This window comes from Balaenoptera borealis, assembly GCF_965194805.1.
Source record: "Balaenoptera borealis genome assembly, chromosome: 5".
Lineage (NCBI taxonomy): Eukaryota > Metazoa > Chordata > Mammalia > Artiodactyla > Balaenopteridae > Balaenoptera > Balaenoptera borealis.
The window spans coordinates 72,868,190-72,887,890 of record NC_138862.1 but is presented as its reverse complement, the minus strand read 5'-3'; the positions used below and the strand labels follow the sequence as shown (position 1 = coordinate 72,887,890).

The window sequence follows — 19,701 nt, the reverse complement described above, 5'->3', positions numbered from 1 at the left end:
GTGTCCTCTGCATTGGAAGGCAGAATCTTAACCACTGGACTACCAGGGAAGTCCCTTTCTGAGAAGTTCTTTATCTCTCCTTCAATTCTAAATGATAATCTTGCTGGGTATAGTATCCTAGGTTTCAAGTTTTTCCCTTTTAGTACTTTAAATATATCATGCCCTTCCCTTCTGGCCTGCGAGGTTTCTGCAGAAAAATCAGCTGATAGCCTCTTTGTTCTTTTATGCTGTGTTTAGAATTCTCTCTTTAATTTTTGCCATTTTAATTATGATATGTCTTGACGTGAGTTTGTTTGGGTTCATCTTTTCGGGACCCTCTGTGCTCCTCGTACCTGGATATCTGTTTCCTTCTTCAGGTTTGGGAAATTTTCTGTCATAATTTCATCAAATACGTTTTCGACCCCCTTCTCTCCCTCTTCTCCTTCTGTGTCTTCTGTAATACGAATGTTGGTATGCTTGGTGTTGTCCTAGAGAGCCCTTAAACGGTTCTCATTTTTTTTGTTTTTCTTTTTGCTGTTCTGATTGGGTGATTTCCATTATTTTATCTTCCAGATCACTCATCTGTTTTTCTGTATCACCTAGTCTGCTGTTAATTCCTTCTAGTGTGTTTTTTGTTTCAGTTATTCTTCAGTCTGACTGGTTCTTTTTTATATTTTCTAGATTAAAGACAGTAGAAGGCTTTATACTAAGGATACAAGCCTTAAAAACAAAAAAGATGGGGAAATGTATTTAGAATGCTCTTATTACAATCATTTTAAAATGCTCTTATTAAAGTCATTTTAAAATCCCCTTCCTCCTTTATCCCTACTCTCTCATCCCCATTTTGTAATTATTTTCTAGTGTAGGTGTTAGATAAGTTATGCTTGGACCACAGTAGGAGGCTTAGTTTTATGCATTCTAACTGTGTTAACAAAGTGTTTATATGAAATTTTATGTTAAAATTATTTTGAAAATAGGTTGAGATCAACCTTTAGGTAGTAAGAAATACAAATGAATGTTGCTGTGCAATGTAATAGAGGGCCTGGAAAGCTACTTGGAAATACTTTCTCAAATAATAATTGTAACCAAAGTAATCCCTTTTTTTTGAATCACTAATAAGTAATAGAATTTTCCTTTTGGTAACTGTATTTTGTTTTATTAGGCTTTCTTAAAGGTGCCAAGTACAAGGGAACTCAGAAAATTAAGAGATTCTCCTGGCTAGAGATAAGACAATTTCAGCATCAAAAAGGACATTTTTAGTGGATGTAAAGCAATCATATATGTGTAATCCATCATTTTATAATAATTTTTAAATTAAAGTATTCACATACCATAACACTTACCCTTTTAAAGCTGTACAGTTCTGTATACAAGGCTGTGCAACCGTCACCACTAACTAATTCCAGCACATTTTTGTCACACCCCAAAGAAGCTCCATACCCACAGCACTTGATTCCCATTTTCCCTCTACCCCATCCTTGGAAAACACTAATCTACCTTCTGGTTCTGTGAATTTGCCTGTTCTGAACATATGTTCATATAAATGGAATTATACAGTATGTGGCCTTTTGCATCTGGCTTATTTCACTTAGCATAATGTAATCAAAGCTCCATGTTGTAGGATGTATAAATACTTAATTCCTTTTTTATATTTGAATAATATTTCAATGTATGAATATACCACATTTTGTTTATTCATTCATAAATTGATATACATTTGGATTGTTTCCACTTTGGGGCTGTTATGAAGTGTGATGCTATGAACATTTGTGTACAGGTTTTTGTGTGGATGCATGTTTTCAGTTCTTTTGGATATATACCTAGGAGTGGAATTGCTCAGTCATATGGTAACTCTTTTTACCTTTTGAGGAACTGCCAAAGTGCTTTCTAGGGTGCCTGTACCATTTTACATTCCTCCCAGCACTGTTTGAGGATTCCTATATCTTTACATCCTTGCCAACATATGTTTTGTCAGTCTTTTTGATTATAGCCATCCTGGTAGCTGTGAAGTAATATCTCATTGTGGTTTTGATTTGCATTTTTGCAATGACTAATGATGTTGAACATCTTTTCATGTGCTTATTGGCCAATTGTGTATCGTCTTTGGAGAAATGTCTGTGTAAATCCTTTGCCCATTTTAAAATTGGGTTGTCTTTTTATTGTTGAGTTGAAAGACTTCTTACGTATTCTGGATATTTACCAGATACTTACCTTATGTACTGTTTGTGAATAGCCTTATCAAATATATAATTTGCAAATATTTTCTCCCATTCTGTGGGTTATCTTTTTGCCTTTTTGATAATGTCCTTTGATGATCAAAATTTTTTTCATTTGTATGAAGTCAAATTTATCTGGTTTTTTTCCCCCCACTTTGGTTGCTTATTGGCTAATACAAGGTAAAAAGATTTGCACTTATGTTTTCTTCTAAGACTTTTATAGTTTTAGCTCTTATATTTAGGTGTTGATCCATTTTGAATTAAATTTTATAGATGGTATGAGAAAGAGGTCTAATTTAACTCTTTTGCATCCAGATGTTTCAGCATCTTTTGTTGAAAAAATGTTCTTTTCTCATTAAATTGTCTTGGCACTCATGTTGAAAATCAGTTGACCATAATCTAAGGATACATTTTTGGACTCTTAATTCTATTATTATATTGCTCTGTGTCTATCCTTATGCCAGTATGACAATCTTGATTCATGTAGCTTTGAAGGAAGTTTTGAAATCAGGAAGTGTGAGTCCTCCACTTTCTTCTTCTGTTTCAAAACTGTTTCGACTATTCTGGGTCCTTTCCAACTCTTTATGAGTATTAGGGTCAGCTTGTCAATTTCTGAAGAAAGCCAGATGGCATTTTGATCGGAATTGCATTGATTGATATATAAAAACCTCCTAATTGCTTTAGGAGGATGATAGGGAACCAGTTTTTTATCTGTCTTGAAAACTAGTAGATAAAAGGACATGTTATTCATGTGTGAATCATACCAATAGGTAACCAAATAGTAAGTGAAGAGACTTACTCTTTGTATACATATATCTTTTAATAAATAAAAAGGATAATAGAATTAGATTGTCATCACTTTGCAACCATCATTGAATGAATTGATTCAGGCATTGAGTATCAAGAGCTCTGAACATCACAAAAAGATATAACCAGACATTATGTGCTTCTTGATAGAAGAACATAGTACCATCTATAGTCTTGCCAAAAGGATTGAACATGAGACTGATCAAGCTATTACATTCAGCTGCCAATTAGCAGGAAGTACAGAAGCCAAGGGAGCACACTGAATGGTCCCATGACTATGAAGTGATTATACTGGGGACCCTACAGGTTAAATGCCTTGAGTTTCTCAGTAATTATAAGGAATAAAAAGGGATCAAGGGGCAACATACATTAAAAGATACATAAAAGACATAAAATTTTTAGTGATTTCTTTCTTTACTTTTCAGAATGAACTATTTCTTGTTTTAAATCTTTTCAGACCCCCCCAAATTGCATGTGGACATTCATGGATATGCTTCACACGCACATATTGCATGTGCATATAATGTTAATACATACGTACACATATATAAATACACTATCGCTTTGTTTTAAAATGTTCAAGTTGTGTGTGTTATCTTTGAAACATGCTTTCCTCATTCAGTAATTGTGTCTTCATCTTTTTCTGTTAGAATAAGTAGCTTTTTACCCAATTTAACTTCCACATAACATTTCCTAGGATGACTGTACCATAATTTTTTTAAAAAATCTATTGATAGGCTGCTTGTTTCCAGTTTTTCTTTATTCCAGACTGTACTATAGGGAATATCCTTCCGCATGTATCTCTCCTTAAAGTACATACTAAGTTGTAGAGTATCCTTAAAGTTTGAAAACATGGTATCAAGTTTCCTTCCTTATAGTGTGTCTACTACTAAGGTATAAGAATACTTAAATTTTGCTTTCACTCAATTGAGCATATAACCTGTTAAGTTTTGTAAGTATGTCTATGTTAACTTCAGCCTTACTCAGGATAAAGTTAGTGAATTCTTTTCATTGTTTTTGAAAATAATTGAAGTCTACATGTAAAAACAGGTTTCTTATATCATGTTAAATAAACTAGCTGATGTTGATGTGGGCCTGATTGTTGTTTTCCATGTAATTGTACCATTTCACAGAAGGATGTTTAAAAAGTGATGCTGGAAGTTGTGTAATAACTTTCAGCAAATTCATAGCTAAGTTTTTTAAAATATATTTTACAATGTACATGTTTATCTATATACAACAAATATTTATGCTTCTCACTAATGCTATATCTTCTAAGATTAATTCCTAGAGGTGGAATTACTGGAGGAATAGAAACATTTTCAGGACTTTTGAAACATTTCGCCAGACTGCCCACCAGAAAAAGACCTCTGCCAGGAATGTGATGATTTATGCCCATTTCTCTGAATGTTGGCACTGTAATTCTTACTTACTAAAAAAGTTGAGCATGTTTTTCCTATAAGTTTACTGACCCATTTGTATGCCTTTTGTGAATATCCCTTTATTAATGTTTGCTGACTCTTTTTTTCAATGATTTCTAAAAGCCAGCTTATAGTGGCTAATAATCCTGTTTATTGTTAGAAACATTTGTTTCTATTGTACCTTTTTTGTGTCTTTTCTTTATATGTGTGTTTAATTTGGGGGGGGGTGTAGTATCTAAGTTTGTTTTGTTTTTGTGTATGTGCATACACATTCCCAGCCTGATTTGAGAAACAAGCACTTTTACTTTCTCCCAGTTCCTATAATTATGATTACCTTTACTTTCGTGTATGGTGTGAGGTAGATTTGGTTTTCTACGTGCGTGCCCATACAAGAGAGAGAGAAAGAAACAAATATTCTTTTATAGGTAAAAGAAAAATACTGTTATCTAGTAATTAATTTTCAGTTAGAATTTGAAAAGGCTGACTTTTTTTTTTTTTGTACAAGTTAATTGAGTAAGAAGACCAGACTTAATTAGCTGAACAACTTTGGCTTTTTATGTTGACTTCACTTAAACAGCTGTATCTTTAGAGACAAAGTGTTTACCCAAAGCTAACATTGGGTAAAAAATGGACAAATCGGTATTCAGGTTTCTTTTTCACCTAGCTTTGAAGTCTTATTTGTATTTATTTTTTTATTGTGGTAAAAATACACATAACATAAAATTTACCACCTTAACCATTTTTGAGTTTGCAGTTCAGTGGTATTAAATGCATCCACATTGTTGAGCAGCCATTACCACCATCCATCCCCATAACGTTTAGTGTAGTAAAACTGAAATTCTGTGCCTATTGAACAGTAACTCACAATTCTCTCCTCCCACCAGCCCATGACAGCCACCATTCTACTTTCTGTCTTTATGATTTTGACTACTCTAAGTACCTCATGTAAGTGGAATCATACAGTATTTGTCTTTTTGAGACTGGTTTACTTCACTTAGAGTACTGTTGCAAGGTTCATCTATGTTGTAACATATAGTAGAATTTCCTTCCTTAAAGGCTGAATAATATTCCATTTTGTGTGTGTGTGTGTGTGTGTGTGTATACAAACATATATATATACACCTCATTTTGCTTATATATCTACCCATTGGTAGATACTTGGGTTCCTTCCATGTTTTAGCTACTGTGAATAATGCTACTATGAACGCTGGTGTACAAATATTTCTTCAAGACCCTGCTTTCAGTTCTTCTGGGTATATGCCCAGAAGTGGAATTCTTGAATCATATGGTAATTGTATTTTCAATTTTTGAGGAACCACCATACTATTTTACACAACGGCTGTACTATTTTACATTCCCACCAATAGTGCACAAGTGTTCCAATTTCTCTACACCTTACCAACACTTGTTTTCTGCTTTTTCTTTTAACCAGTCTTTCTTTTCTTTAATAATTTTTTTATTGAAGTATAGTTGATTTACAATGTTGTATTAATTACTGCTATACAGCAAAGCTATTTAGTTATAAATATATATGTATACATTCTTTTTTATTTATATTCTTTTCCATTATGGTTTATCATAGGATATTGAATATAGTTCTCTGTGCTATACAGTAGGACCTTGGCTTTTTTTAGTAGTAGCCATTCCAGTGGTTGTGAGGTGGTACCTCGTAGTTTTGATTTGCATTTCTGTAATGATTAGTGATGTTGAGCATCTTTTCATGTGCTTACTGGCTATCTGTATATCTTCTTTGGAGTTCTTTGCCCATTTTTGAATTGAGTTGTTTGGTTTTTTGTTGAATGTTAGGAATTTTCTGTATATTCTGGGTACTAATCCCTTATCAGGTATGTGATTTGTAAATATTTTCTCCCATTCTGTGGGTTGCCTTTTTACTCTGTGATTAGAGTCATTTGATGCACAAAATTTTTCAATCTTTATGAAGTCAAATTCGTCTGTTCTTTCTTTTGCTACTTCTGCCTTTGGTGTCATATCCAAAAACTCATAGCCAAACGCAATGTCTTAAAGCTTTTCCTCTAAGAGTTTTATTGTTTTAGGTCTTACATTTAAGTCCTTGATCCACCTTGAGTTAATTTTTGTATATAGTATTAGGTAAGGGTCCAACTTCATTCTTTTATGTGTGGATATCCAGTTTTTGCAGCACCATTTGTTGTAAAAACTCTTTCCCTATTGAATGGCCTTGGCACCCTTGTGAAAAATAATTTGTGTATGTGAGGGTTTATTTCTGGACTCTCTTTCATTCCATTGGTCTGTATGTCTGTCTTTATGCGAATACCAAACTGTTTTGATTACTGTAGCTTTGTAGTAAGTTTTGAAATGAGAAAGAGTGAGTCCTTCAGCTTTGTTCTTTTTTTTATGGTGATTTTGACTATTTGAATCCCTTGAGATCCAAATGAATTTTAGGATGGGTTTTTCTATTTTGCAAAAAATGTCATTGAGATTTTTATAGGAATTGGATTAAATCTGTAAATTGCTTTAAGTAGTATTGACATCTTACCAATATTAAATCTTCAACCTATGAACACGGGATGTGTTTCCATTTATTTCTGTTGTCTTTAACTTTTTTTTCAACAGGTCTTTTCATTGCACAAGTCTTTCACCTTATTATTGCACAAGTCTTTGTAGTTTTCATTGCACAAGCCTTTCACCTTATTTTTTTTGATGCTATTGTAAATGGAATTGTTTTTGTAATTTTTAGGTTGTGTATAAAATGCTACTGTTTGTGTATAGAAATGCAACTGATTTTTGTGTGTCAACTTTTGTAGGATACAAAGCAGTATCATACTGCTTTGCTACATTCAGTAGTTCTAACAGCTTTTTTGCTGAGTCTTTATTGATATAAGACAGAGATAATATTACTTCTTCCTTTCTAAGTGGATGCCTTTTATTTTTTCTTCTTGCCTAATTGTTCTGGCTACGACTTCCAGTACCATGTTGAATAGAGGTGGTAAAACTGATCCAAATTAAACACAGTGTACATCCAAGTTTTCCCCTGAAGTTGCAAGCCTTCAACAGACTCCAGAGTTCCAAAATTACATCAGACAGATTATGCCTCTGTAATTATTGTTTAGGTGGGGCAACAGATTCCTGGTGTTTCCTACTCTGCCATCTTTCCAGAGTCTGAATTATTTTTAATAATCAGATAAGTTTATTAAAATATTGGCATGACTTTAAAATGGAGAACCATTTCTCTCAGACTTTATGTATTAAACTGTAAAAGACACTTTTCATATAGTTAAATATTATGATTTGGGTAGTTATGAAAATCATGATTTGGATTGAACTCATGTTGCTTTTCAGAGCTTCCTCATATTTAATAATTTGCTGTACGTTACAGAAATACCGGTATCAGGATGAAGATACAGCTCCTCAAGAGCACATTTCCCCACAAATCACTAATGAGGTGATAGGTCCGGAATTGGTTCATGTCTCAGAGAAGAACCTGTCAGAAATTGAAAATGTCCATGGATTTGTTTCTCACTCTCATATTTCACCAATAAAGGTAAGATAGTAACTTTATTTTGTTGCTATGAATTATTTATTACTTTTGTTACTAATGTAGCTCATGCTTAGAGAGAACTATTTTTTCATGTAGGATTTTCCCCCCTTGATGTTTCTGGTTTTGTAATTATAAGGAATTTCATAGTATTTGTTAGCATTCTAAAAACATTAAAAAAAATATATGTTATAAATGAATTTTATTCAGTGATACGATCTTTAAGCCTGAAAGTTCTCATGAAGGAAATAACTATTATATTTCAAGTACCCACATCAAAATATCTTTAAACTTTAAAAAAATATATTAGTAAGTACAGAAAAAGAGCATTAACAGTATCTTTGAAGTCCAGTGTGTGACTTTACCTGACGCCATCACCTTGTCTCTCCGCTCAGAAATAACCACAGTCCTGGTTTCACATATTTAGCTTTCTAAACAATATATTGTTTCTTTTGCCTGTTTTGTTTTTTATATAATTGGCATTATACTGCATCTACTCTCAACTTGCAGTTTTTAGTCAACATTATATGCCTGAGATTCATTATCTTCACTGCTCTAGAGTTTTCTATTTTATGAATATACTATAATTTACCTTACTTTTGATGGATGGATTTTCATATTATTACTAGTATTAAAAATGCTGTTAAAATCGTAGGTTATGTATACACATCTTTGTGGATAACACCAGATTATTTTCAAGTGGTTCTATAATTTACATTTTCAGCAGCAATATGTAACAGTTTTAATTGATCTATATTCTCATCAATATTTGGTATTGTTATTTTTGCCATTGTTTTGGGTTTGAAGTAGTATCTTACTGTGATTTTAATGTGCATTTCACTGTTTGATAATATTGATCATTCAGGTTTCCTATTCTGTGACATACCCTCTCAAGATTTTTTTTCATTTTTGTAATGGGTTGTTCTTTTTACTGATTTGTGCAAGTTCTTTATATATTCCGGATACTAATCCTTTGTTAGTTGTATGTATTGTGTATAAGGATCATTTCTTATTTGTAAACCTTGAAGTGGGTTTTGTAATTCTCTTTGAAGGATGATTTCATATTACTGGTTAAAAATTGTAATGGATTATATAGTACCAGTCAGATTTCAGTTAATAGTTAGTTTTTCTAGGTATTTGTCCATTTCATACTTACTTCGAAATATTCTCAACCTCCTATTATTTTATGTCTATAGCATATTTAGGTGTAGCCCCTTTTTCATTCCTAGTATTGTTTATTTGTGCCTTTTTTCCCCTTGACCCTTCTTGCCAAAGGATGGTCAATTTCAAAGAACCATGTCTTTTAATAGAGAACGGACTGGTGGTTACCAAGGGGGAGGGGGTTGGAGGAGGGATGGAATGGGAATTTGGGATTAGCAGATGTAAACTTTTATATATAGAATGGATAAACAACAAGGTCCTACTGTATAGCACAGAGAACTATATATCCTATAGTAAACCATAATGGAAAAGAGTATTAAAAATGTATATATATATATGTATAACTGAATCGCTTTGCTGTACAGCAGTATTTAACACAATATTGTAAATCAACTATACTTAATTAAGTAAATAAGAAAAAAAAGTCTTTAAAAAAAATCTTCTCCTGTGCCCCTCCGCCATGTGCTGTCACCTCCATCCCCTCTCATACACACATAAACATGAATATATACACATGTTTATGTAATATGTAAATGTGTGGATAGCCTACATATCAATCGAAGATTGTGTTTGGCAGAGGCAATCTGATCTTACTTTGGGACGCTAAATGAGAGATACACATGGGGAAAAAAATCAGTTGTCTATTAGTGACAGAGACAGTTTTCCTTTTATCTTTTCCCCTTTCTCCTCTTATCATTATTATTTTATTTTCTTCTGCTTTCTTTGAGTTTATTCTGTTTGGGTTTTTCCCCCTAGTTTCTCAAGTTGGTTACTTAACTGCATTATCAACCTTTCCTAACGGTATTTGAATTTGTGAATTTTCCTTTAAATAGCATGTTAGCTGTAACCCACAGGTTTAATATGCAATGTTTATCATAATTCAAACTTTTTCTTTTACTTTCATTATGATTTTTTTCTTTGCCCCATGAGTTATTTAAAAGTATGTTTCTTAATTTTAAACATACGAGACATTTATTCCAACATGTCTTCTTTTAGATTTTATTTTCTCATCTCATTTTTCTTTCTTATTAGCTTGGAAGCTATTCTGTTTCTCTTCCTTTAATGGTTATCCTAGAAATTTTTTTTTTTTAGAAATTTTAATATACAAATTTTGCTTACAAAAATTTAGACCCAATATATATCTTTTACCCTCATTTTGAACAACATAAGAACCTTAGAACACTTGAATTCTAAGCACTCTCTCCTGTTTTATATTGCTGTTCTTATCAGCCTATGCCTATTTTCTCTTGACTGAATTAATAAAGCCTATTTCTTACTTTAGTCGAAAAACCTTCCCAGGTATGTATAATTCTTTTGTTTCTGATATTTTGAATTTTTGATGTTTATGATTGTTACAAATTATCCAAAGCCAATTTGCACACACCCAACCTCCTCAGTCTTTTGGTGGTTGTTTGGTAGTTCTGTGTGTGTGCAGATTCTGACACAGGCAGACATTTAAACAGACAGTGAGCCACATAACATTTTGTATATAGCCTCTTTAAATGTGATGAAGCCTCAACTTTTTTTTGTTGCATAAAATGCTCACTCTAGGCAAATAAAACAATATTCCAGAGACCAAGATTTTGTTACCCAGAATTTCCAGACATCTTAGGTATTAAACGTTAAGGTGCCATCCCTAAGGGTATAAGCCTCTTCAGAGTCTTTTCTTTCCCTTATGCAAGGGTGGATTGTGTCTAATTTAGCCAATCCATATAATTGAAATACAATGGATTTCACCAGTGAAAGCCCACTTCATTCATTATGATAATTGGAAAACTTTTGGTGTTGATCAAAGATTAACATAATAACAAAAATCTTATAGCAGCCATTTACTTTATAATTAAGTGTTAGCTGACCAGTCTAGGAATGTTAATTCCTAATTAGGACAACTGACTGTCCATAGTAATGGTTCTCAGCTGTGGTGGGATATCGGAACCACCTAAAAAGGTTTTAAAATTTATATCTGAGTGCCATCTCAGAGATTGTGATTTAATTGGTTTGGGGTATAGTCTGGCTTTGGAGAGTTTTACAAGTTCTCCCGGTGTTTCTAGGGGATAGCCACTGTTGAGAAGTACTGCACTAGAACCTAGCTTAATTGAACCACCATACACATATTTCTTTACTGTCTGTCTTGAGGTATTTTAAAGTAAATTTCTGACATCTCTTTATTTAATCCTCACTCTGCAGTGAGACTTAAGTGTTTCTAGTTATTGAGCGAGAAAGCATTATTACTTTTTTAAGATTCTCACTTGCTTCCTTAATTTGACTCTTTTCCCCTTGATTTCCTTACCATAAGAGAATTAAGTGAATTTTGCCTGATTCTTTCGGTATCTGCTTTAAAAATGCTCTTGTCCTTTGCATACAGTTAATTATTACATGATAAAGGATTATGTCTCCCATAGCATATTTTCCCCCCAGGGCTTTTTAAAGACAAATTTGACGGAGGCTTATTTAAAGGAGTATGTTATTGAGATTAAAATATCCTTTTACTAACAGTTATAAAACACATCTTTTTCACATTTTATCTTTTCTGCAATTGACATACATCTTATAGTTGCTGGTGTTATACTATTGCCTTAATGAAGTGGCAGTTTGAGTATTTGTATGCAAATCTTTGACAAATTTTGGTTAAGATCAAGAAAGTACTAGCCTCAAAGCATTTTAGTGTACTGTGGTAATAATTCAGCTGGTCTCATTGAAAAGCAGCTGGATCTATCCATCCTTATATGCCATTCTCTTGCTCCTTTTCATTTTGTTTTCTTTTATTAGATATTAACAGCATCAATCTCTGAAACAGTTATAAATATAAGCTTCTGATGCAAATAGGTAGAGCAGTTGGGTATCATCACTGTATTCCCCCTTTGGCTTGCTGGCTCTCTGATTTATATCTGGGGACTGAATAGATAAGGATTTTCATTTCCAGTAGAAGAAATTATCTAACTTCTCCTTCATCTGTTTCTAAATCATACTTTACATCTTACTTTTTTAAATGTGAGTTTTTTCCTATTATAAACTTGTTTTACACATTTTCCCATGTTAAATTTTTTAAAAACTTGATACGTAACATTACATAGTATATTGGTACCTTAACTTGTTGAATACTTCTGGTCTTCGCTATTTGTTATTTCCATTTTTACTAGGTTTTGTAAAGAAGGCTGCAGTGAATCATCTTGGGGCATAAAAAGTATGTTTGGTTGTTTTCTTAGGTTGGATTTCCAGAAGTCAAATTATTGGGTCAGAAATCTTGATAAGCTGGACTTTTGACAAACTATATTCTGATACAATTGTAATTTAAGAATTATTAAAGCTGCCCCATTTGGGGTATTTCTTCCTGCTTCTCCTATCTCATGCATAGGTTAAAATTTGAGGAGTGAGCGTAGGATTGGGGTAGTGTAATAGCAAAATGGTTAGGATTACTTTAACTTTGTTAGAAAACCAAATTTTTAAAAAATAACTTTGTTTTGACATAAGGCAAGTTTTAATGTTTTTAAAATTTTTTCAAATAACTGCAGATGTTCTCGTAAGCTCAACAATGGAGTATATTTTATTTAAAATTAAATAAGATTACCAGATTAGCAGTCTTTTTTTAAAAACAAAAAAGCTAATATAAGGAGCTTTTCCACTTTTATAGTATTGTGGTTTGGAATGAAGCAAGTAACTGTTGTACTATACATAGAACTCAGTATATGAATTATTATTTTTGTAATTTGAAAAATTATCTTTGAATAGTAGCAGTTTGCTGAGTAGAATGTAAATTAGGCCCTGCTTCGTTCTTCGCAGTTCTTATGAAAGCTAATAGAAAAATAAGATTAATAGATGATTGCTTTAAAAATCAACAGAATATTAGTTTTGTTTATCAAATAACATACATTTAGCATTTGTTAAACATCTATGTTAGTAGATTTGTTAGACTTCAGTGACTGGTATTTTTTATGGAGAGATAGTTATAACACGGTGTGATATAACATGAAAAAATAAAGAGAGAAATTAAATTCTTGAAGTATTGTAAAAAACAAAGTTGATATTTGGACAAGGTGTTGAAGGATATATACAATATGCTAATTCAGAGGAGAAGGCAGTTACTGGAGAAAATAAGTACAGTAGGAGGGTGATAGTCTGAGGAGACTGTAAAAATGCAGAAAAGTTCATTATATTGTAGTTGATGTTTAGGATGGTTGTTAGGAAATGAGGACAAGGTGTGAAGGACCTTGATCCTGAGCTGATGAGTGGGCTTATGAAGGGTTTGCCACCATGAAACATGCTGTGAAATAATCTGTCAGGGTCTTGTAGTGCTAGTGCTGATTCTCATTACTAAAGTAATGAGTGAAATACGATAGTGATTGAAAGTTACTTTATTCAGGCCTTAGCGTAAAACATAAAAGTAACTATGATTTGGACTTCCCTGGCGTCCAGTGGTTAAGACTCCGTGCTTCCACTGCACGGGGCACGGGTTTGATCCCTGGTCAGGGATCTAAGATCCTGTATGCCACGTGGCACAGCCAAAAAAAAATAAAGTTTTTTAAAAAAGTAATTATGATTTAAGACTCTAAAAGGGAAAGTTTCTTGCCAGTGCTAGACAGTTTCAAGAAAGAAATTGGTGATAATAATGGTGAAAAACCGTAATGTGGAAGAAAAGGACACAGTGGGTAAATTCTTGTGGTATATGAAAATCTTTAAAAGTAAGCTTCAATTTTAAACAGTTCTAAATATAGTAGTACGGTACTAATAAGAACAGTGTCAAGATTCCTAAAACTGAAAATGATCTAAGAATTAGGAAAAATGGTCAGAACAGTAAATTGAACAAGTAAACAAACAAAACCTCAGCCTTTTTCAAAATAGATTTAAATCTAGATGAAGTGACAAGGGTGACATAGCTTAGTGTGGAATATTGCAATGGTCATTGAATAAAAGAGTTCATATTTTGCTTTTGTCTTCAATGACGGAAAATTATGTTTAAACTAATATGTGCAAAGTAAATGTAGTTACGAGGGGCTTGAAATTGAAGACAGAACAGGGTATGTGAACAGATAATTATTTTAAATAAGTGTATCTTCTAGCCTGGACACATTTCATCCAGTAGTACTGAGAATACTATCAAATGAAATCACCAGCAGCAATTGGTAGTTTTTCAAATATTGTGAGAAATGGAGGTAGCAGAAGAATGGATATAAGCAAACATATGCCTATTGAACTAAATGCTACAGGAAGAGAATCTTTGCTATTTTGAGTGCATAGTGAATGCTTTGTTGAAGTCAACTTTGTTTTTACAACTCTGGAATATATTAAAATACTTTTGAATTTTATCTTTTTTGGATGACCCTGGAGTACTAAGTTGAGCACACAGTTTGCATACAATTTGACCACTAGATGGCGCTCATACAGAAGGGATTTGTATATATATGATCAGTTTTTTTCTAGATAAATAACAAATCTATGTTATCAATCTTCTTAGTCTTGTCTTAGTACAGCTGCATGTTTTGAAATTTAATAGGCCATATTATAAAGATAAAAAGGTAAGGAAAATGCTTGTTGCATTTACAGTAGTTGGCTTTGTGGTTACTTAGTAATTTTTTTCCTAATATTTTAGAGTTTCAATATTGTTTTTCCTCTCATCCTTCAACCTTTTAAAATTTTTCACTAAAATTACTTAATCTTTGCCTTTGTTACTATACCTGAAGACTTCTGGGTTTATTTGCAAGTTTGGAGAAGGGTACAAATAATTGAGGGCCTATCCTATATAAATTTTTGAGCTGTCTTTACTTCCATTTAATGTTATAAAATAAACATTTCTAACAGTCATAAATTTTTCATAATCATATTTAAAGTATGTAATCACTAAATGGATGTACTTAAGTTTACTTACGCTTTCTCTTACTGTTTAGAGTTCTGCTATAGATAATATTATCATTCTGTGAAAAAGAAAAACTGTACAGAAAAAAGAATGTTAGGTGCAGAGTATTGCTCAGTGGTAGAGTATTTGACTGCAGGAAAAAAATGTCAATTCTTTATATATCATATTAAAATCTTAATAGTGTTCTTTTTGGTGATTTAAACGTTGTGTTGTATTTTTAAAAATTCACTATTTTAAATAGACTTTCCAGGTTCTATAATGAATTTAAATTTTGGTTTAATGGAATAGTTTATATTTCAGATATGTGACATGGGTTTGGTTATTCTAAAGCAGAGATCAGTGAGGAGTTGGTTGCCTCTGCTTCCCAATCAAATCATATGAAACCAACTGTGATTTAGGTACATATATGGTTTTGTATGTGTGTATTGACTGTTGCGCAATCGATGAGATGATCCTAGATTTCCATAGCTCAGGTAATGGGACATTTTCATTAAAAAGCCTTTCTCAAAACTCAAAGTTGTTTTCTTGATGTCAGTGGATTTGAATAGGAAATTTATATATTGAGAAGTATTTCTTCTCTGTACTAGGGATATATGGGCTGGAGCGTTCATCAACTTTCGATTGTTCCCAAGCTCTTTGGCTCTCTAGCATAAGAAATCATCGTATATACGAATGGCTTACTGTTCCATCTGTGTTGGTACTATTTGCAACTTGGGTAGGATATTTGCATTCAGCATTCATTTTCAGTATCCTCATCCGCGACTTCCCTGGTGGTCCAGTGGTTAAGAATCTGCCTTCCAGTGCAGGGGACGTGGGTTTGATCCCTGGTTGGGGAACTAAGGTCCCACATTCCACAGGGTGACTAAGCCTGTGCACCACAACTACTGAGCCCGCGCCCTCTGGAGCCTTCATGCGCTGGAGCCTGCATACCACAACTAGAGAGAAGCCTGCGCCCTGCAACAAAGACCCAGTGCAGCCAAAATTTTTAAAATAAAAATAAAATATCCTCATCCTTACAAATCCAGAGTAACAGAATCTGTATAAATCCTAAGGTTCCCCCTCCCACCCTGGCTTTCCATCATATACGGATCAAGACACATATTTGGGAGGCAGACCAATTACTAGAGCATTTGTATAAACCACACTAATCAGTTCTTTATTAAGTACCTGGTCCATAGTAAAATTTATTTTTATTTATAGGAGGTTTTATTTTTTTTCCTTTAGAGAGGATTCTTAGTTCTCTGTCTACCCTTAGTGTTTTCCTCTAGTCCCCTACCCCCAAATAGATAAGATCAATCTGTGTAGGGCCTTAAAACTGCCAGCTACTGTCTGCACAGTTCTTGGGAAGAAGCAAACTTTGCTATAATCTGTCACAAAACATCTTACTTCCAGAAGTCCCACATGACTCTCAACCCTTCTTGGGCATGTGTTTGTATCTTAGAGACGGAATCATAGAGACAGTGTTCGCATCTTTTCTTGCCAAATCAGGATTTGCAGTAGTCCTAGAGGTTGTAGTTTGCCAATGCTACTTTCCAATAGACTGCATTTAGTTGGTGCTGGTAAGCAAAAGCAAGCAAGATTTTGTTGGTCCTCATTCATGGCTGAGGTTGAGGATTATGATGTGCTTATATCAACTTAAAAATTGAATTACTCAACTATTAGTAAGTTATCAAGTAGCATTTTTATTCATATATTGTTTTTAATGGCGATATGTTGTGTTATATACTAATGTAGCATAGTATTAAGAGGACAGACTTAGGAATCTGTGGTTCTCAAACTTGAGGGTGCTTAAGAGTCTCTTAGGGGGGCTTTTCAAAAATGAAAATTCCCAGATCTCCCTTACCCCTAAAAATTCTGATGGGAAGGGGATATCAGTCTGTATTTTTTTTAACCAGCACCCTAGGTGATTCTGAGGTGGACTACTGTGTTGAGAAACACAGACCTAGATAATAGATGTTAGAAAGTATCTATTTAGCAATCAAACAGTATTATTTTTTGAACCAGAATATTATTTATGTCATGTTGGATAAAATATGTTTTACTGGCTATAAAACAAAAAATTTACGTTTAATTCTTCTGCATTTTTACAAATTCATAACTTGGTAATCTTAACGTTTATGACATATGAGAGAGATGATGCTGATAATAGCGCTTTTTTATCACAGAAGTCCCAGAAGCCAAATACTTATTTAGCTAATTATTCTGTTTCTGTCTTCAGACTCAGTTAATCAAAGCATTTAAAACCAGTATGTTAAATAAAATGATCAAGTTACATTCCAGATGGGTTTCTCTCTGTCATTAGATCCTCAGAGTTTAATGTAGATAGTACCTTTTAAAACCTTAGTGCTATTTAATGTAAGTGCCTTCCTGATGTAGAAATTTATATGTGAATAGAAAGATTCCTTTAGTAAAATTGTTTTAAACAATCAGAACTGTCGACAGAGAGAATCCTCTTGTATTTTTAAATTCAGTTCATATTTATAATTTATTTAAGCAGTGAAGATGCCATTGGATTTTACTTCAGACTGTGATTGAAACTTGGTAATCCAGGGTTTCTCCACCCAGTGCATTAAATCAGGCAGCCCCAAAGCGTCTTGGTAGTCCAGTGTTTATAACATCCTTCTTTACCTGCTAATCGACCTCACTTCCTGGATTTCAGTCCGTCTAGTTATCAGCTAACAAAAGAACAGCTTTTCCTGCAGACGCTGGTGAAAAAATAATCATGAGAAAGAAAACCACCTTATGTCGTCTTTTTTGTCTAGAAATATAAACTCAGCCATCATACAGCTAACAGGTACAGAGGGAAGATACAAGCTCTTTCATGGGAAGAAATTACAGAGAAAATGAGCATCATTTCTCAAGGTTTTTATTTTCCCTGATCTACAAGTGATGCTGCTGTAATTCTAGCTGCAGTTTTTACCGATCATTCACCACTCAGCAGCTGGTAGAGAAGTAAGACTGCTTGGCAACCACCTGCAGGGCTGCAGAGATGAATTACATTTTCGGGAACAACACACTTCTGTACTCTCGCGCCAGTCGAGGAGGCAATACTAGCTCTAGCCATGGCTCAGTAGGCCCAAAGCAGAAACACTGGGCAAAAAAGGGCTCATCAGATGAACTGCAAGCTGAGCCAGAACCTTCACGCTGGCAGCAGATAGTTGCATTTTTCACTCGAAGACACAGCTTTATTGACTGCATCTCGGTAGCCACCAGCTCCACCCAGGTAACATACCACTTGTTGATATTATTTTTGGTTCATGTTGCTTTGCAAAAATGTATTGGTATAGATTTCTTATTATTAAAACATAGTCTTATGCCCTGAAACCTTGGATACGCAGAAATGTATGTTTTCAGTCCATCTATGCAGGTCTTTAGCATGAAAGGGGAAACAAAAATATTTTCCTTTTTGCTCTTATGTAATGCCAAACAAAACAGTCTCAGATTCTGTTGAATGACTTCTCTAAAAATATAAAGCCATTCATACATAAATTAAAATGTAAATTAATGATGCTTGTCTCCTTATTTTCAGACTGTGTTAAATGCTATAAAGTATGATGTTTGACCAAAGAAAATACCTGTTTGTTTAGCTTTTATATGTCATTAGATAACCTCAGGAGATTGTTACAGTAAAGAAACAGAAGATAATTTGAAATATTTTTATTTTCTAGTGTTTTGAGTATAGATTAAACTGAATACAGTTGGCTATTGTATATACTAATATCTTAAAATTATTACATTATGGTTTATTCAAGGGATTTAATGAATCCTTCCATTTCTATAGATATATTATCTAGGGTTAATTGGAAAGCAGTAAACTTGTGTAATTACATGATTATAGGAGTATTTTATCAAATATTCAATTGACAGTGTAAGGAGCTGAGCAAACACTAAAAGTCCTCAAATTAAAAAAAAATTATATAAAACCACTTCTTTTTGAGGAGTGAGTATTAAAAATATAAGGAAAATATAAAGTTAATCATAATTTGAGTGAAATACCTATTACTTGGTATTAAAGGAGGGTTGGGGGAATATTTTTATTTTAAAACATGTTTTTAATATACTCATTCAACTTTAGTAAAAATGAAAGCATAAGAATTAGTCTAATTTAAAAAACAAGGTGAGAATGCTTTTGTCCTTTAAATTTAAATTAAAATGTATACACATACCTTAGGGCCTTTTAAAAATAAATTCCTTTAAAACCATCTTTTTTTTTTTTTTTTTTTTTAGTAATTAGAAGCAGCACGGTAAGTATAAAGTAACTGTCAGCAGCTTCTTCTTGTTTTTGGTTACTAGAATTTTCTTTCAATAGTTTTTATTTTTAAATAATGTCAAATTTCTTAAGTAAAACTATTCTACTTGTTTTTTCTTAGATGTTTGAGAGGAGTGGAATTACTGGGCTAGGGAGAGTCATTAATAGTCTTTATGTAGGCAGTGAGGTTACTTATAATCAAAACTTATTCAGAGGCAACGATTGATTTAACTCTTAGATTGAATACTGCCCCAAGAATTTAACTAACTTGATTTTGACTACAATTACATATACCAAAAAGGGACACAGAGACTAAAGTTTGGCATTGTTATTCATTGTATGTTAGTATTAAGTGATATTTTTCCATTGTCAATAAGCAAGATCTGTTAAAAACTTCAAATACACACAACCATATGTATATATACACACACAACCAATGATATATAATTCATCTTGTAAAAGGCATACAAAAGAAAGACAAGCAAAATAGTTTACATATAAAA

General features: G+C 33.1%; 1 protein-coding gene across 14 annotated transcripts in view; it reads left to right on the top strand.

Annotated features, from left to right (window-relative positions):
• DLG1 (discs large MAGUK scaffold protein 1) overlaps window positions 1-19,701 on the top strand; it is a 287,739-nt gene that overhangs the window by 98,997 nt on the left and 169,041 nt on the right. For 12 of the 14 annotated variants that reach the window (XM_082393175.1, XM_082393174.1, XM_082393172.1 and 9 more), the window contains one exon: window positions 7,779-7,943. In XM_082393175.1, the coding sequence (XP_082249301.1) occupies window positions 7,779-7,943 (165 nt within the window). Of the gene's footprint in view, window positions 1-7,778; window positions 7,944-17,802; window positions 18,173-19,701 lie in introns of those variants that run through there. The other 2 variants (XM_082393169.1, XM_082393168.1) reach the window with 1 other exon arrangement.